Source organism: Schistocerca serialis, chromosome 6 (genome assembly GCF_023864345.2).
Source record: "Schistocerca serialis cubense isolate TAMUIC-IGC-003099 chromosome 6, iqSchSeri2.2, whole genome shotgun sequence".
Taxonomy (NCBI): domain Eukaryota; kingdom Metazoa; phylum Arthropoda; class Insecta; order Orthoptera; family Acrididae; genus Schistocerca; species Schistocerca serialis.
This window is the reverse complement of record NC_064643.1, coordinates 96899726-96920447: the sequence shown is the minus strand read 5'-3', so window position 1 is coordinate 96920447 and position 20722 is coordinate 96899726. Positions and strand designations below refer to the sequence as shown.

The 20722-nt window shown below is 40.0% G+C and overlaps 1 protein-coding gene across 1 annotated transcript in view; it reads left to right on the top strand.

Moving 5' to 3' along the window:
• The window catches only part of LOC126484659 (Down syndrome cell adhesion molecule-like protein Dscam2), a 339526-nt gene that overhangs the window by 100669 nt on the left and 218135 nt on the right, over window positions 1–20722 (top strand). The window contains exons 6-7 of the mRNA XM_050108250.1: window positions 2489–2667; window positions 2931–3203. Coding sequence (XP_049964207.1) covers window positions 2489–2667; window positions 2931–3203 — 452 coding nt within the window. The remainder of the gene's footprint in view (window positions 1–2488; window positions 2668–2930; window positions 3204–20722) is intronic.

Genomic DNA, 20722 nt, shown 5'->3' with positions numbered 1-20722 from the left:
CACCAAATAGTCTCTAGGATTCAGGTCAGTATCTGTTTTGAGGCTGTGTATAGCTGCTCTTTCTTCTGCTGAAATATTGGTGTCCTTAGGAAGAGACCTGGAGAAGGATACTGAGGCCAGATTTGAGGTAAGGAATTCGTGGAAGGTCACAAGGGATTGGTTAGTTAGGAGGATCACAGTTGGATGGTACTATAAACTGGGAGAGGCAGAGCTCAGTGTTGGGATTGGGTTGGCTTGTGTTGGAGAGATTGGTGGCAAAGAAGTGTTTCCATTGCAGGGACCAGGAGAAAAGTTTCCATTGCAGGGATCGGGAAAAGGAGAATAGGTCTTTGACAAGTCAAAAATGGTTATATTTTGGTGTAGGGCTGGAGGCAACCGCCATATTGTGGCCAAGAGGAAAGTGGACCCCAAGACAATTGCATCAAGCACCGACAATGCAAGATTACTTGCCGAGGGTTACTGTGACAAAGCCAGAGATCCATTTGTGTCTGTTGGCTGCTATGTGTCACAAATATGCTCTGGACATTGGCAGCCTTGTTAATCTCATAACATGCTTGATTTTGGTGACCACTTCGCAACCCAAGCCATCTGGGTTCTTCCCTTTATCACCAGCTTCTCTGAATTGCGTAGACTGGAGTTATCCTTAGGACACGTTCTTGCCTCCCAGAATCACCCTAACTGCTTCAACCTACGGCAGCCTGCTGTTCCCACATTCTCCCATTCCTTCTGTCCTATCACCTCCTCCCAAATCACATCCCTCACCCACATTGTGTACCACTCTCAGCCAATGCACCTAAGAGTCTTTTTGCCCCTCTCTGCTCCTCTTCTTTTCCCCTCCCCATTTCCCCTCACCTCCCCATTCCTCCCCCACAGCATCCTTACGCTGTACGTGGCAGCCTTGTCCTGCCATCATCTAGTCCCTGCATGCTCAATCAGGCAGTACTCATGTCTCTCCCCCACTCGTATCCTGCTATCCCTCCCCCTTCCCCTTCCTCCCCTCTCCAGATTGCTACTTCCATTTGACATAGTCACATTCTGACCGGGATGGCCACGGATAGCAGTCATGTGTGCATGAGGTGTGCATGCTTGTATGAATGTGTGTGTGTGTGTGTGTGTGTGTGTGTGTGTGTGTGTGTGTGTTTCCTTTGTGAAGAAATCTTTGGCCAAAAATTCAATGTATAACAGTCTTTTCATTGTGCCTGTCTGCAACTTGGCAATCAAAACTTTCATAATATTGCTGATATTTCAACATGGACTTTCCATTTCTTAATTTTGCAGGTAATTCAATATCTTGCAACCTGAAGTTTTAAATTGTAAAATATATGCAAACTCATGCTGTAAAAATGTAGTTATCATGATATAATTACACATAAAACGCATTAATTCTCTTGTTCAGTTGTTGTTAAAACTGGTACACAGTATTATATTTTTTTATGGTTATGTTATCACCTGATTATATGCTGCTCCATTGAGACAGTAATTGATACCACATTTGACACCATATCATATCTGGTTCGATCAATAATGTCACTGATTTGCTTGTCCAATACCATACAAAACTTGTATACTATATTATTAATGGATCAGTATAATACTAAAACAGCTGCCTATTATCTACTGCTTCTCTTCCCAACCTATTCCTTGGCCCACCCACGATGACTTCTTAGTTCTCTACACCCCTACTTGATATAGTTTTACAAAGCTATGGACCCTTATCAACACTGTTTTCTGAAGAACCTCCTTCTCTCCTTCTACCTTATTCTGCTGTAACCCCTTTACCACATAACTGTATACAACATGCATCTAGCCTCATCTGCACGTGGTTTAGCTCTCCTTCAAATGAATGGTCATCTTTACTCATTTGATGGTCATTATTTCATCTCCTTTGAGAACCAAGAAGTTTCTCCCATTTTGTGATTCATCTTGTTCTGAAGGACCTTTCACAACTCTTAGTGCATTACACTCAATCTTCATTTTTTATTTTTCATTTAATTACAACTTTTTCATTGGTTCTTTCTTGCTCGAGTTACACGTATTTCTTTCAAGTATTGTAGCTCCAAAATACATATACTTTTTCATTAATTTCTCTCCTCACTGTGTATCATGAAACTTCTGGAAGCAATTGCAGAGGAGTTAAAAAGCTTTTACTACTATTTTCCCAGTCCATGGTGTATCATGGAACTTCTGAAAGTAGTTGAAAAGAATTTAATAATAACTGATAAATGAAAACAAGTGGCTTGATGCTATTATCTCATTACCTTCCACTGTTTGTCATGCAGACAAATGTCCACTCTTTCTTCATGATCAATGACAGCATTTTTTTCTCTTTTAAAATATGTTGTAGATAGAGATGGGGGACTGGAGAATGTCAGACCAAAATTCTTCATTTTTCATTTGTTTAGATGTACAGAATGAAAATTAAATGCAGACATGGAATGCTTAACAGCTGTGACTGTGTTTTGAAGTGGTATTTGATGTCTGTTAACAGGTGGTTTAGAGAAGATAATGATCAGCTACAACCTATGGCTGTTGGTGATCGTGTGAGTGTGCTAGCTGCAGGTTTAATGCGAATCAGCAAAATACGTCTTGAGGACCAGGGAAAATATTTATGTTGGGTAAACAACTCAGCAGGTGAAGAAACTGTGCAAGTAACACTTACAGTGACAGGTAATATTAAAAATGGAAAAGTATTTTAATCACATCTATAAGAATTATTTCAAACTGAACTACTTATGTGCTGTCATTTAAAATGAAAATTAAGATGCAGGCATATTTGAACTTATTATGTAACAACAGGGTAATGTTGATGTGGATTTGTTGTTAAAATTTTTCTTTTCTTTCCAGCTCCTCTCTTGGCACATGTACAGCCACAGTCACAAGTTGTGGATGTAGGAAAGGATTTGTTGTTAAAATTTTTCTTTTCTTTCCAGCTCCTCTCTCAGCACATGTACAGCCACAGTCACAAGTTGTGGATGTAGGAAAGGAAGCATCATTCATGTGCATTCCTGGTGGATATCCCATAACAAGAGTTTCTTGGTATAGGAATGGGAAACCTATTGTACCTGACTCAAGGTTTGAGATAACTTCATCACCTGAGAAATTATCTGTTAAGCCACTCCAGAAGGAAGACCATGGGATGTATCAGTGTTTTGTGAGCAATGAATGGGAGATGGCTCAAGCAACAGCAGAACTTCAGCTTGGAGGTAAATCTGAGTTTCTACAGAGCTGTCAGTGAACAAATGCTTTTAATAGTTTCTTCTATACTCCTCCCTGTACCCCACACTCACTATACTGATGTAATTTTCCATTGCAACATGTCCCATATTTCTCCAATGGATCTCTGTACTCATTTGTCTACACACCCACCATTAATCGTTTTACTTTCCCTTTCTTTCTCTACTTTATCCATTTGCTCCTTTCTGCTATTTCTCTATGAGAGTATTATTTTCTGATTATTTACAAAGAGACAGCACATATAAATAATCAACCCTAGTTATTTCCATTTTCTTGTTATTGCTCTATGGTTTTTACCTGAACCTATGTACTCTAATTCTATAAATATGCCATTGCTTTAATCATCCCTGCTTTCACAACCTGATGTTGAATCCGAAAGACACTGCCTATTAACAAGCTCTGCATACTGGCATTGATGGATCATTCAGCATCAGGGTGCCCAGCATTGTGGAAACCAGGTGAAACTTGGGGAATTTTTGTATCTTGTCTAATAACCTTGGAAAGAGCATGGTACCTGATTTGATTTTGGGCAGAGGTATTCATTTGCCTTCTGCAGTTCTATGCTCACCATTCATCATCAGCTCCAGCCTGGCCATGCTACTGTGGTTTGTTGTTGTGCCATGGTTTTGAGAGTTTGTGATGTGATGTGACCAGCAAGGAGCAGTGAAGGGTTTATTGTGGTTAGCATTTATATCAGTTCAAATTTTGTTTGATAAGATGATGTGATCACAAAGATGTGTACTTTTAGGGCAGTTTGTGGCCTTTTCCAATCCATTTATTTTGAACTAGGGATGCCAGGGCATAACAGATTTGCATCCAGTCCATTGCTTTGTATATATAGCAAAACATTACTGGTTTACATTCCAACAGCCTTAGATCTGATTGCATTGTATGAATGAGATTGATTAAAGATCATCTTTAGTGGTAGGCATAAATTAGTATAGTTAGAACACTAACATCAGTTATTGATTTTTTTGGAATGAGGTTGTTGGTTTTCTTAATATTGAGCTAAAGCCTGCAACATGAACAGCGCAACACAGATGGCCAGAGAGTGAGTGGGGACTGTGGGCATAGGTGGCTGCGGCATGGGCAGTGAGGTGATTCTTTGCATCTTTTCTATTCTACTGGCTAACTTTTCTGGTGTTGCTGTGGGTCGTAATGATGTGACCTGCTTTCAGTTACATGCATGCAAGGAAGAATTTATTGCCGTCCTTTGGACTCAGCCAAGGAGATATGTAGGTGAGGGGATGGAACGGAAGTTGTTCATAAGAAAGGGTGTGTGCAGTTCATTAGATTTTTTAGTGGCTTTATGTCTTTGTGAACTTTTGGCCACACTTACAATGTTGTTTAGGTGTGATCATGTCAAATGCACATGTTAACTTACAGCTTACTTGATGAACTGGAAGGTTGCGCTCGACCTTTGCTGGACTGAGAACCCAGAATTTTGGTGGGTTGCAGAGCACACATCTGAAAAATTCAGTATTTGGTTCATGCTCTGTAAAATGAACTTCTTGCTCAGCAATACAGGCAAGCAAGCATTGTCTAATCATGCATCTGAAAGAAGTGTGGTGGGCTTGAGCTACTACGAAGGTTACAATGTCTATGGGAATGCTAATCACTGCAAATGGCCATTGCTCCAATGCTGTTGCATCAGACATAGCCCCTGCAATGCCACCTGCTAATTCTGGATACACTCTGCTGATAGCCACACTGACAAAGGAGAGGATAATCTTGATTGAGCTCCTGATTTGGTAAGTGCACTGCAAAATAAAATTACCAATTTCAGTTAAGAAAAGAAGTATTTCTAATCAGCCTCTGTGTATATTTAGTCTGCTGTGGCACAGGCGGGGGGTGCATCATCTAATTGTAGTGTGCTCCACACCCCAAGACAATTGCACCAAGCACCGACAATGCAAGATTACTTGCCGAGGGTTGCTGTGACAAAGCCAGAGATCCATTTGTGTCTGTTGGCTGCTATGTGTCACAAATATGCTCTGGACATTGGCAGCCTTGTTAATCTCTTGCCGGATGTGTTCCCAGACAGTACCACTACCTCCAAAATGCAGATTCAAAAGTAAATTACAGTATTGTGTTCAAACTGCAGCTGTTTTTTGCTAAACAACTACAAGATATTGTTTCTGCCTATGACATTATAGTGATTGAGTTTGATCTGGTTGTATGTTTGCGCATTGGGCCAGGTTTTGAGCAGGTAACTCACTTCAGTGTTTTTGAGAAAAAGTGCTGTAAAAGATTTAGTGGAAAGATTTGAGGCAGGTGCATCCCAGTTTAAAGTAAATCTGAAAAGCAAGGTTTTTCATGTGTCCATGATGGCTTTAATGTTAATAAGGCAACGTTCCAAGTCGATGGTAACCCAGAGGATCCAGTGCTTTTGTACTTTGGGTCATGTGGCTCACATACAGTGCATGGTGATTTTAAGATTGGTTGTACTGTTGTTGGTTTGACCTTGTTTAGTTTCTGAGATCTTTATAGAATCTGTTTAAAAATGTTCCTTCCTACCAAGCTGATTTCAGCAGTATTACAAGCATATCTGTTTTCCTGCAGAAGTTTTGTGCTGTTTAATGGGTGGAAAATGAAATTGTGTAACTCTGGGCTCAGCAAATATTAAGGTCTTTTTTAAGATATGTGAAGAGAGCACAAAGGGTAAAGAAGGAACAGAAGGAGGTAAAACCGAAACCTAAGGTCACTACTGGAATTCCTTGGAGTCATATCTACCAAGTAGTGTGAGAACCTTTGAGGGATAAGATGCTGATAGCTCATATCACCTTTCTTGAGACTGTGGCTGCTCAGGTTCAGTCATTTCTGTCTAAATTTCAGTCAGATGCTTCTTGGCTCCTTTCCTCTAAACTTCCCTCCATATGGTTAGAGAATTTATGAGAAAATATGTGAAACTAGAGGTTGATCGAAACAAACTAGTTTCAAAATAGATCTGAATGACTACATGGGGTTACAGCCTCAGAAAGTGGACATCAGATACAGAACCAAAAAAAAACTCTGCACTAGTTTGAATATCAGAATAAGATATCTTGGCATTCCAGTGTGAGTGCTTTACATTTTTGAAGTGTTTGATATTCAAAATTCCGAATAAATTACCCCTGGCACATTCTTTTTACAATTCCGTGCTTAGACTCAGAAGTGGCAACTAACACCAACCATGAGAATAGACAGCTAAGGTATAGCACTGATACATCTCACTACCTTAAATCAATTTGGTGGTATGAAGCTCACACCACAGCTCTTGACTTCCTAAATCTAGTAGAGATAAGGTCAGTAAAGGAAATCCTCAAAGAATTTGATGGGAATCATATACACATCAGTCAATTCAGGATGATGAGCATTGGGATCAAGAGTGGACATGAAAATGTGAAGAAATTTATCCATGGTGTATACAACCCAGAGCAGCTGGGAGATCCAGGAAAAACCTGAGAATTTTTTCATCTGGGAGAAACCCGGGAATTTTTTAGAATTCAGGGAATTTTTCATTGTTTTAGTTTTTAGTTAAATTTTTGTAATTTTGACTGGTAAGAACCAATATTCTAACAAAGTATGTTACTGTATCCCACAATTGCAGAATAATACTGCAGCAATAAAACATGAAGGAGAGGAAGAAAGAAAAATAAAATAAAATAAAAAAATAGAACTTAAGTTTCAAAGAAAATGCACCATATACAACAACAAAACACAGTGCTCATACAATCATCTGCCAACACTCAACAGCAAAATGTGTCACAGACTTTAGGAAAACTATTCAATGATGCATAAAAACAAACTGCCTCTGATGAGCGTGACATCACAACTGTTTACATTAGATTTGTTTGAGCAGTTGTAAGGGGGCTCATGCGCATGCGCCCTTGAGTCGCGTATCAATAGTACCTTCTCCCACTTCTGGCTACAGAAGTATGGCTATAGCTGTATAAGAAGTAGCAGCAAGCAGCCATACGCTACTTGGAAAAATTTTACTGGGCGCCAAAACTGCCAGATTCATGTGGGGAGGGGTGACAAACCGGGGTGTCTGCTCTGGGCAGCACTTTCAGGGGGGGGGGGGGGGGGGCAAATTCATATTCTTGAGGAAAAAAACCTTGTTTCACAAAGTGCCTAGCATCAAGCACACGTTGGTGTATCGATTATTCATATGATTTTGAAATGCACCCTGCTGTTTTTGAACATTTTTGAACACATTATAAGTTCATTTCTGAATGAATCATAAATTGTGTTTTGACTCTGTGCATAGTGTACATGATGTCTCTGCCAGGGGAATCCCCGTTGCATCTAGAAATAAACTTTCCTGCTATACGAGCTGAGCAGAATAAAGCCGAACGGGTGAATGCCAGTCGCTGTCTGTTTGTGTGGTTGACTAGGTTTGCAAATGATCAGAGTTGTTATAATTACTAGCGAAATCTATAGGTTCAGACCACCAGAGTGGAAATAAATGACTAACAGGAACAACAGGTAAGAAAGATTATGTATTATCTTCTCGGTGTATCCATGGAAATGAAATTTTGACAGAAAAGTTTTGGCTAGACCGCTACACTAGTAAGGGCCAGTTGTACAGTACCCAGCTAGCAGCCGCATAAGTTCTATTCTGGGAGTAGCACAGAAAACGCATTGTATGAAAACAAAGTAACACCTAACCGGAGAACAAATGAGGGGTAAGTAAATCAGTGATTGTGGCAGCGTTAGTGAAGATAAATGAAGAATAAATTTTGAAAATGGCAGGAATAGCTACAGAATTAGTGATGGCAAAATTGTTTGTTAGAATGAGAAAGGAGAAGAAATGAGGTCATCACACAAATTATGGAAGAGTATTACAGTTCCAAATTTATATAAAAATTTCTTAGTACTACTTTTCGATCTCATGCTGGAGAACCTGGAGTGTATGAATGAAATGTGAAACTGTTCCCTAACATAAAGCTTTTTGCTTGTAGTACGCCTAATAGGCATTTGATATTGGTACTTTGTGAATTATATTCTGTTGTGTTATAAAAACCACCATTTGTGGCAGAACAGTCTCATTTATTTGGTGTTTTTAACAATTACTGCAATATTAAACAGTCCTATTTAGTTTTATGTAGTAGACAGTGACAAAATACACACAATCAGATCAAGAAACCACACCAGCCTTGGGTATTATTTGTATTAACAGCTTTTTCAGTATTAGACTATGACATTTTGTTTTTTCATTTTTTTCATGTAACAAAACGTTTGACGAACTTTGATGAAGTAAGAGGTTTTTTCGCAGAAAGGAAAGCACACCATGTAAAGCTGTAGCAAGGTTAGAGAGAAAACAATGCTAGGACTTAAGAATTGAAGAAATGTGTATTGTCTTGCTTGTCTCTTGTCATCACTGGTTTTATACATCCTATATTTAATTTTATGTGCCACAAAACAGGAAGTTATTAGCTAATAGGGAATAAAGAGTGCAAATTTTCTGAAGAGTTCTTGTTCTCACGTTTACAAATAATCCCATCTGGTATTAATAGCAGTTTTTTTTAAGAGGGGCAGGATGTCAAACTGGCTGACTGGGAGCAGGAGAAGCACCACAGGACACTTTAATTTCCACTGTCCTGAATATAGTTTGATGGCAGAGTGAAATACAGTGATGTGCGGTAGAAGAATGCTCTGTGCAGAGGCGTGGCACTGCACCATGACACACTTAAAGAGCAAATAACATGTCTTAGATTTCTTCGAACACACATTTTTTATGTATCAGACAGAAAGATGTGTGCCACAAAATGAGCATATTTTTGAAAAGTAGTCTCCACGTGACCCGTGTTTACGTTTAGTAATTTTTGTGGTGCCTCTTTTTTTACAGTTCTCATGTCACATGAAAACAAAATATGTTTCTGTGGCCGGGAGCTATCAAGTGAATTAAAATACATTCACATAATTTGAAGGCTAAAGTATGCGATTAGTTTCAGATTTTATTTTATTTCCACCTATCTGATAGTCAAGCATTAATCACCTTGCAGAACAATGAAGTTATTTTTGTCGGTTTGCTAAAGAAATTTGGCTTTTATTAAAATGTTTAAGTCCACACTATTGGCTAGTTTCAACTGTTCGCTGCATTTCAAGTGTACGTTTTCATCTTCTAGCATATGTGGCATTATGCCATAATAAAGAAAATCTATATCCGAATCTGAACATACGAATATACACTTTAAGCCAAATTATGCATTTTAGTATGGTTCGCAAAATTCCAATGCTCATGGAGTATCCCCTGATGTCTTGTTTTTTTTTTATGACATAATGTAAGATCTTTTGATACGAGGGCGGTTCAGAAAGTAACCTCCGATTGGTCACAGTGCGGGTTGTGGGGGGAGTAGCGACGCCATCTGTGCATTCACGCACTCAACAGGTCAGTCGGCATCAAGCCGTGGTCGAGTGAACGTCATACCTGCGCTAGTTTAGTTTTTGTGGCAGTTTGAAATGTGTGCTGCAATAGAAAACCCCGCCAAATGTGAAGTGCGTGCTGTCATAAGGTTTTTTACAGCCAAAGGATATTCTGCAGCAGCTATTCATCGTGAGCTTTGTGCCGTGTACGGACCAAGAGTTATGAATGAAGGAGTTGTCCGTGAATGGGTACGTTTATTTAAAAGTGGACGAGAAAACGTTCATGATGAAGAGAGGAGTGGTAGACCATCATTGGTGACTGACGAACTCGTTCAGACAGTTGATGCAAAAGTTCGTGAAAATCGACGTTTCTCAATGTCGGAGTTGTCTACTGGTTTTCCACAGATTTCTAAGACTCTCTTGTACGAGATAGTGACAGCAAGATTGGGTTACCGTAAGTTCTGTGCACGATGGGTGCCCAAAATTCTTACCGACCACCACAAAACTCAAAGAATGGCCTCTGCATTAGACTTTCTGTCACGTTATGAGGACGAACGAGAACCATTGTTAAACAGAATCGTGACCGGTGACGAAACCTGGATTAAGTACGTGAACCCTGAGACAAAAGAACAATCAAAGATGTGGGCACATTCAAATTCGCCTACCAAACCAAGAAAAGCCTCGCAAGATTTTTCTGCCAGAAAACTGATGGCAACGGTGTTTTGGGATGCCAAAGGGGTGTTGTTGGTTGAATTCATGGAACGTGGTACGACCATTAATCAAGACGTGTACTGTGAAACAATAAAAAAGTTACGACAGGCTATACAGAACAAACGCCGTGGTATGCTGACTTCCGGTATCGTTTTTTTGCACGATAACGCCCGTCCTCACTCTGCTCGCAGAACAACGGCCCTTCTTGAGTCCTTCAAGTGGGACGTTATCAACCATCCACCTTACAGCCCAGACCTGGCGCCAAGTGATTATCACCTCTTCATGCATTTGAAGAAATGGCTCAGGTCACAGCGGTTTGATGACGACGAAGAGCTCAAAGATGCGGTCACAGGCTGGCTCCAGGCACAAGCGGGTGATTTTTATGCAGAAGGAATTTCAAAGCTTGTGAAGAGATACGATAAGTGCCTCAATCGCTATGGAGACTATGTAGAAAAATAGTGCAAAGATGTAGTTGTAAGATGTATATATTAAAATATTTTTATTTAACTTGCTCTATTTTTTTAAATCAACCGGAGGTTACTTTCTGAACAGCCCTCGTATTTTACACGTACAATCATATGGGCCTCCTGCGTCATCGTAGCTGCGCTTGCGTGGTGACGCCCGGCAACTGCTGAAACGAACCTTTTTCTAACAAGTGGCTGGAAAATATTGCGAATGGTGGTTTGGAAAGCGTTACTTTCAAAGTAAATTTCCTTTTATGCAAGATGAACTATGTGCAAGAATGTATGATGAATTTCATAAATCACAGAGCGTTTGACTCTCATTTAAAAATCAACTCTTTGAGGATGACCATTTAGAAGAATTTCGAGCCCAAAAGATCAGACGTTTATGTTGTTAAAAATTTTACTGGCACATTTGTATGAATATCCACTGTCATCAGCTGGCGAGATCACATGATTGGCTTACAAAAACACATCGCTATCTTGATTTCGATGCTTCAGAAAATAACATGCTATGTTTGGTGGAATTCAAGTTTATACTTTCGTAATATGAAAATATGCAGCGTACATGTTGCTGCACATTGAAGATCTTTTGAGAATGTGTTTTTTTTCCCCTGAGTGTCATTTTCTAAAATGACGGAAAATTCTATTCCGGTGTATAAAACCATAACCATTGAATGGATTGATAAGTTTTACAGTTCTGAGAAAAAGTATACTGTCACTTAACATGGAAGAAGTGTATTTTCACGAGGAGGAGTGTATTTTTAACTGGGAAATCCGGGAAAAATCCAGGAATTTTTTTCCTTGTCTGTTTATACATCCTGTTATCAAATTTCCTTGATGTCTCCTCTGTGACAATGCCAGTCTTGAAAGATGTTTCTCTGAGAGCTTCATTATAGTCAAAACTCTGTCTAAAGTCTCCCATACACGTTCATACCATTCAAGATGTGGTAAAGGTTGCAGGGGGTGTTGGATCTGTAACTATCACAAAGCAGATAATATACAGTTTCTAAAATGCACATAGAAAGTACAGTGAAAAAGTAGCAGATAAAAGGATAACTAAGAAATCCTCAAAAGAAAATAAGAGAAAGGACAAAGTGGGTTGAGAAAAACTAAAAATGCAACAAAGTGTGAAAACAAAACTAATGGAAAGTGCTGAGAAAGACGTTTATCAGTTAGAAATAGTAGTTTTATCACTGAAAATTTCCTGTTTGTTACTTCACTTAATGTTCATGTATGTGTCCTTATCAGATAAGTCTATTGCTATTCCTTGCATACTCATTTTGTTCAAATTGTATTTGAATTTTATTCTTAGATCTCTTTGCAAAAAAGGGTAACTTTTTACAGAAACAGATAGTCCTTATTGTTTCTATGTCTGTGAGCCCCAAACAGCCTATTGTTCCTAATGTAAATGTTCATTAATAGTATTTTTTGCCTTCACAATTTAGTCTCATTCTAATTACTTTTCTGTATCTTCCTTTTTTTTTTTTTTTTTTTTTTTTTTTTTTTTTTTTTTTTTTTTTTTTTTGTTCAAATTATATTTTACACTTAATTCCGTTGTCAGGTCCTGGTAAGTGTATTTCTTGGTTAAAGTCCGCAGCTGATGGTCTCGCAGCCGCGGTGTGTTCTCGCTTCCCAAGCACAGGGTCCCGGGTTCAATTCTCTGTGAGGTTAGGAATTTTCACCTGCCTCGAGATGAGTGGGTGTTTGTGTTGTCCTCATCATTTCATCAACATTCCTGAAGGCAGTGAGATTGGACTGAGCAAAGATTGGGAATTCGTATGGGCACTGATAACTGTGCAGTTGAGTGCCCCACAAACCAAACATCATTATATCATCATATTTCTTTGTTGAAAGAAATCGTTTTCATTTTAAGGGTTTTTTTTCTTTTAACTCAGGATATAGCCCCCAGTACGTTCCTATATATTGACGAAATTTGTAGATTTTATCATGAAATCGATCAAAATTGGTCAGGGACTAAGCACAATATGATCCTGGACATATCAAAAGTCAACTTGCAAAACTGTGGGACCTTTTTGTTGTACTGACCATCCACTGTGTTATTCTCTGCCCCAGTAGCATCATTTCATGTGATGTGAAGGGGCATGAGATCAACATTACTGCTCTCATGGCCATTGTTAACTTCAGAGGCCTTAGAATGAAATTTTCACTCTAAAGCGGAGTGTGCGCTGATATGAAAGTTCCTGGCAGATTAAAACTGTGTGCCGGACCAAGATTCCAACTCGGGACCTTTACCTTTGGCGGGCAAGTGCTCTGCTACTGAGCTACCCAAGCACGACTCACGCCCTGTCCTCACAGCTTTAATTCTGCCAGTACCTCGTCTCCTACCTTCCAAACTTCCCAGAAGCTTTCCTGCGAACCTTGCAGAACTAGCACTCCTGGAAGAAAGGATATTGCAGAGACATGGCTTAGCCACAGCCTGGGGGATGTTTCTAGAATGAAATTTTCACTCTACAGCCACAGAGCACTTGCCTGCGAAAGGCAAAGGTCCCGAGTTTGAGTCTCAGTCCGGCACACAGTTTTAATCTGTCAGGAAGTTTCATATCAGCACACAATCTGCTGTAAAGTGAAAATTTCATTCTAGAAACATCCCCCAGCCTGTGGCTAAGCCATGTCTCCACGATATCCTTTCTTCCGGGAGTGCTAGTTGTGCAAGGTTCGCAGGAGCACATCTGTGAAGTTTGGAAGTTAGGAGACGTGGTACTGGCAGAATTAAAGCTGTGAGGACAGGGCGTGAGTTGTGCTTGGGTAGCTCAGTGGCAGAGCACTTGCCCGCAAAAGGCAAAGGTCCCGAGTTCGAGTCTCAGTCCGGCACACAGTTTTAATCTGCCAGGAAGTTTCATTTCAGAGGCCTTGCAGCTGCTACTTCTCACTCAGGTAGCTCTTCAGTTGGCAACATAAGACTGAGTGCAACCCTTATCAATCCTCTCATCAAGTGTAAATGCTTGAAGTACCGAGAATGGAACCCACCTCATGGACATACTTGTGTCTTGGTGCTATCTAATGCAAACACTATCCCAGTTCCCCATGCAAAAAGAGCTAAACTGAAGCACCAAAGAAACTGTATAGACATGTGTATTCAAATACAGAGATTTGTAAAAAGGCAGAATACGGTGCTGCGGATGGCAACGCGTATATAAGACAACAAGTGTATGGCACAGTTGTTAGATTGGTTACTGCAGCTACAAGGGCAGGTTATCAAGATTTAATTTAATTTTGATGTGGTGTTACAGTCAGCACATGAGTGATGGGACACAGCATCTCCAAGGTAGTGATGAAGTGGGGATTTTTCATGTCCATTGTGTATTCCAACAGATTTGGACAATTCCAGCAGGACAATGCGATACCCCACATGTCCAAAATGGCCACAGAGTGGCTCCAAGAACACCCTTCTGGCCACCAAACTCCCCAAACATGAACATTATTGAGCGTATCTGGGATGCCTTGCAATATTCTGTTCAGAAGAGATCTCCATCCTCTCATACTATTGCGGATTTATGGACAGCCCTGCAGGATTCATGGTGTCTGTTCCCTCCAGCACTACTTCAGACATTAGTTGAGTGCATGCCACATCAGGTTGCGGCAGTTCTGCATGTTCACAGGGGTCCTACACAATATTAGGCAGGTGTACAAGTTTCTTTGGCTCTTCAGTGTATAAACTATGTAAAAATTATGATAATGAATGGAGCATTGGAAACTTTTCAAATAGAGAGCCCATTGGTGAAGGCAATAAGCCATATACATTCACAATTTTGCTTATGTCCAAAAAAGGCAAGCAATTTATGGTCAGTGATAGATGAAATTTGTGACCATACAGAAAGATGTGAAATTTATGGACACTAAAGATGATAGCCAACACTTCCTTTTCAATGCATTAAGAATGTTCTTTATCTGGAGTAAGTGTCTTTGACATAAACGAGATTAGTCTCTCCATACCATCAATTAGCTTATGGGAAAGAAAAACCCTTGTTCCGTGTGGAAATTTTGCCAACTCCAATGGCAAGGGGAGCTGGCAAGTGACAAGGCAAGATGCTGATTGGTGAACGTCTAAAAAGCCAGATAGCATCCCTTTTTACAGAGATGATTTAGTGGGTGGGCTATGGAGGTGGCATAGGAAATAAATTAAACATAGTAATTCACTTTTCCTAGAATAGTTTAAGATCCTTTATGGATTTAGGTTAGTTTAAGATCCTTTATGTATTTAGGCACAGGCATGTTCTGAGTAGTCTCTACATGTTCTCTGCTGGACTTAAGGTCCTCTGCACTGAGTATATAATCTGAGTAAGTGATCACCAGTTGAAGGCAGGCTCATTTTGAAAATTTTAAACATTTTATTGCCCATGATCCAGCAACCATATGCTATTTAATCGCAGAAACATAAGTACAGCCACTTCGGGTGCACAAAATTTTGCTAGTTGATCACAGTTTCGACTGCACTAGGGCAATCTTCATCAGAATAAAAAGTTACATGTATAGCTTATTGCCCAAGTGTAGTTGAAACCATGGTCAACTGACAAAATTTTGTGCAACTGAAGTGGCTGTACATATGTTTCTGTAATCATTTTGAAAAATTATGCTGTAGGCCTTTCTGTGCAAGGGCAGCAAGAACCACACTTAGGTTGTGCAAATGTTCAGATGTGGAATATCGGCAAGATAATTCACACAATACAGAATTCCTGCAATAGCGTGTTCAAGAACTCCCTAGAATATGGCATGGTGTTAACAATGCAAAAAGACAACCTGTTATATTGATACTGTCTGAATGGTTTTTTCAAAACTAAAATCTTCCTTAAGTCTTCATCAAGAAGTAACTTAAAGTATGCCTCTGCTAGATCAGTTTTAGAAAACGTATTTCCTCTTGAAATTTTGGAAAACAGTTCGTCTGAACAAAGCAAGGGATAAGGATCAATGTTTGCTGTGCATCAAAGACTTGTGTAAAATCTCTACAGAGCCAAAGAGACAAACCAAATGACTGTAAGAAATGGGACAAAACTTGTTGTTCTAATATGCCCTGTTCAATCTTAACCTCAGTCACTGTAATCAGGTGAATTTTGCAAAATTTGGACTTTCTGTTGCTTTAAGACAATATGGGCCTAATACTCAACCACCTTCCCTGAACCAGATTCAAATAGTGGTGCAAATTGTGCACAAACTATATCAATGGCCTCAAAGGTGACCAAAGAATCAGTGTAGTGCAATTCATGACATACATCCAAAAGCAGAGACCAGAAATGTTTTTGATCAATGAATCTGCCTGAAAATGACAAAATCCAGGACACCTGATTAGAAGTGACATTTAATTGCACATGACTCAGGAGTACCACTTCATGATGGCTGTACACCACCCACAATGTAAATTGCCCACACTTAAGTGTGTATGCCAGTTGATGACTGAGATCAGTGCACTAGCATCAAAAAGAAAAGTCACCAGAGTCTCTTGTTCTTTTGCACGTAACAGAATTTTTAATGGAGCCAACACATGGTCACTTCCTGAAATATTGGTTCAAATGGCTCTGAGCACTATGGGACTTAACATCTATGGTCATCAGTCCCCTAGAACTTAGAACTACTTAAACCTAACTAACCTAAGGACAGTACACAACACCCAGCCATCACGAGGCAGAGAAAATCCCTGACCCCGCTGGGAATCGAACCCGGGAACCCGGGCGTGGGAAGCGAGAATGCTACCGCACGACCACGAGATGCGGGCATCCTGAAATATTAATTTGAATTGTCTGGTGGGGACTCATGGTTCCACCAAGCTATGGCATACTTTTACAATATGACCTATGTGTAAACACTTACAATACTTGTCCTCGTAATGTAGACATTCTCACAGGGAATGCAAGAAAAAGCAGTCAGGGCAACTTGAAAAGAAGTGTGTAACCACAAATGATGGCAGGTACTAAGCAGGGTCTGCAGAGAATGAGGCCAGTTGGTTGCCACCAAACAGAACTTGTTTACTGCTTTAGAATCCAGTATGGAGCCTGCTGCTCTGTATCACTACCCTTCTGAGTAATGAGTGAAATGTCAGAGTCTGCTGAAAAAGCCTGTAGTACCTCTTAAGGCTTTTGTGCAGCCTTCCCTGTCAAGGCTTAGTGAAGAAAACTTTCTGCGTATAAAGTACCACACACATGCATATTTTCTATCCATCCACTGTAAACCTGCAATCCAAGATGTATAACTTTCCAAGTGTGATCTGCAACGTTGTAAGACTTCTATCCTCACCACTACCACATGCACTTTATAGGAAAAATGGTCAGATAATAAAGATAATATGTCGGTCAATGGTAACATGGATGTACTGGGTACAGGGACCAACTTTTGACCCAAGTAACATAATTTTGGATCCATCATCATCATCATCAGGTCACAGCTCCAATTCCCAGGGTGCTGGTGACAAGACTGATGGTGTTTTTTTTATATAGGAGTGTAGGTTGCAGGTAATAGGCTACTCCAGTCTGGTCACAAGCATCACCTATCCCATAAAGAGCAGGGCTACTTGTGAAAGCAGTTATGTGATCTACAAACTGCAACCACTGTGCTGCATTCTATGTGGGCATGACAACCAACAAGCTCTCTGTCCTCATGAATGTCCACTGACACACTGTGACCAGGCCAAGAAACAGCTAGACAGCCCAGTTGGTGAGTATTCTGCGAATCACAACATTCTTCTCTTCAATGACTGGTTCACAGCCTGTGTTATCTGAATCCTTCCCATTAACACTAGCTTTTCTGAACTGCACATATGGGAACTCTTTTTGCAATATATCCTAAGTTCCCGTAACATCCTGGCCTTAACCTTCAGTAGTCACTGTCCTTCATCCACCTATCTCCTCCCTTTTCCCACTCAAGCACTAGATGGCGTCTATTCCACCAATGCACCCACAGCCATTTTACTTCTCCCTTTTTGGCTCCTCGCTCCTCCCGCATCCTGTCTGCATGTAGCTGCCCTACCCCGATCACATCCCTGTATGCTCCCACAAGTTCCACTTCACCGTCCCCCACCCATACCCTGCTATCCTTCCCACTTCCCATACCAGCTTCAACGGCCGGTGTGGCCGAGCGGTTCTAGGCGCTTCAGTTTGGAACCGCGCGACCGCTACGGTCGCAGGTTCGAATCCTGCCTTGGGCATGGATGTGTGTGCTGTCCATAGGTTGGTTAGGTTTAAGTATTTCTAAGTTCTAGGGGACTGATGACCTCAGATGTTAAGTCCCATAGTGCTCAGAGCCATCTGAACCATTTTGAACCATACCAGCTTCCTTATCTCTACCATCCACATCCCATCAAGTGCTGTTGCTCATAGTCTTCCACTGGCAGCCAGAGATGGTGGTCATGTGTGTGGCGAGTTGTGTTTGTGTGAATGTGTGTGCGTGTTGTTCATTTCAGATGAAGGCCTTTTGGCTGAAAGCTTACTTGTTTAGAAGTCTTTTCGTTGTGCCTGTCTGTGACTCACCATCTCCACTACATAGTGAGTAGCAATCTATCCTCTTCATAATACTGTCATTATTCCATCCTGGATTTTCCATTGTTTAATTTAGCAAATAGAACAGATAACTTAATGTCCTACCTGAATCCCACAAAGCATGTTTGACATGCTCTCAGAAGGCACATTTCTGCTCACAGTACTCCAACACAGAGCCTTGTACCACTGGCATCAGGCTTGCAAGAAGAATGACATTTATTTTTTATCAAGTCCAAAGACTCAATCTTTAATAGCATCAAATTTCACTCTACTGGTTGTATTGCTGCTGGTGAAAAGTACACTCTATATTGGCACTCTTTGTGACATTCTAAAATGTCATTTATTTTTAATGTTTCAAACTTGTTCAGAGTTCAGGCATAAAATCATTGTTAGAAGTGTGCTTTTTTTTCAGTCACATCATTTGGTGTACACTTTGGCTAAGTTTCATCAGATTTGATACATAACTTAGTAATCTCACCAGACCTGTGAATGGAAGATACAGACATACCAATACCCATAACATAACCCCCTCATCCTGTGAGGGCATATGTGGTAGGAACATGGCCAATGTTATAGGCTTGTCATGTGAGCTTCTGTAGTACACAGATATAAGGCTACCTAGAGGAGGTTTCTACCTGAGTTGCTTTTATCCAATTTGTCTCTATCTGCGAACTCTTATCACTGCAACTTTTTACTGTGTGCATGTTGCTGTAAATTATAAATTTACATTTCAATGGCAGCTAAATGCAATGGAACTTTCAATTACTAAATGCACTCTTATGGGCTGTGTAGTGCTTAGGCTTCACTCAGTTTAATCAGGATCTTTCTCGTACTAGTTTTTGTGGCTCAGATGACTACTTCACCAAGAACAATTACTTTTTCATTTGGTGACTAATAGACAATTTTAATTTGTTGTTACGTAACTTACTTGTGTTCAGTAAACATTGTTAGTCCTAAGTGAGGATTATAACAATAAAGTTTGAGATATTTCCTTTATATGTAGAAACCAGTATATTTTGTAATATAGTGTTGTTTTTTGTATGTGCAGTTCTCAACCCATTCCATATTTCTGAAGGCTCTGTTTACTGATTTAATAATATATTTGCACAGATATTCACACTCCACTGCTACCACTGTCACTAATGATGACTAAAGTGTCCTATTTGCTTATACCATTATTTTTTTAGTGTAATTCCTCTTAACTCACTGCACGCACTCTGTTCAACCCTCCCCTCCTCCTCCCGCCCCTCCACCACCCCCACCCTCCACCACCCCCACCCCTGTGAGTATATTCCATTACACACTTATTTTCATAACATTTTCATTGGACTTCCAATGTTTTCCTCAGATGTAGGAATGTATGGAAGGCAAGAGGTACCAAATTCTGTCAGTGGGATAGTAATTCTGCTTTAGATCTTCCAGTTTTTCATTACACGGTCTATAATATTTTTGCAGTAATCATCAGCTATTACTTTACTATTTGGAAGATAATCAGTAAGAAGAATCCCTTTGCAATCACAGAAATGATTGATCACCTTTCTTATGGATAAATTGTCTTCATCTTCCTTGGTGCAGGTTTACTAGTTTCCAGCTTCTGCTTCGATTACTGTTATTGTTCTGACACTAAGTGGTGGACCCATGTCTCATTAACATACACTTAAAAAACATGCCATGTTTTACTCCGCTTCTGACATGGCTGTGGCATCAGTTATTTCATATACCTTTGAAGATAGCCCAAGATGATATTGTGATGTTACTGAATGATTTCATCTGGGTAGGAGTTTCATGGTGTCCTCCACATAGGTCACCTTCGTCAGAAGTGTGGCACAGTTGAAATCAGTTGTCCCTTTCTTAGCTGCTATAAATGAAATAACAGAAATCTTATAAACCTTCCCTGGCAATGGTTAAATTTTTTGGTGGTGATAAACCACCCACATCCAAGAATTTTATGATGTATACCTACATCTACATCTATGTTTTGTAAACCACTGTGAAATGAGTGGCAAAGAGTACATCATATTGAACAGTTATTAGGGTTTCTTCCCACTTCATTCACATATGGAGTACAGAAAGAATAACTACTTAAATGTCTCTATACAAACTTTAATTTGTTCAGTCTTGTCTTCACAGTTTTTACGGAAGTGATATGTATGGGGTTCTGGTGTTCCTAGATGCCTCACTTAGTTCAGCATCTTGAATCATTGTAAGTAGGCTTTTGCAGGATAGTTAGTGTGTATCTGTAGGTTTCTACCAGCACAAGTTTTTCAGTATCTCTGTGACTGTCATGGAGCAAACTAACATGTGACATTTGTGCTGCACTGCTTTCAGGGTGTATACATCCCAGGACAACCACGAAATCTGGGAAAAAACTGGGAGTTTTTCACCTGGTATAAAACCAGGAAAGCCCAGGAATTTTTCATTGTTTTAGTTTTCAGCTAAACTTTTGTAATTTTGACTTGTAGGAACTGATATTTTAACGTA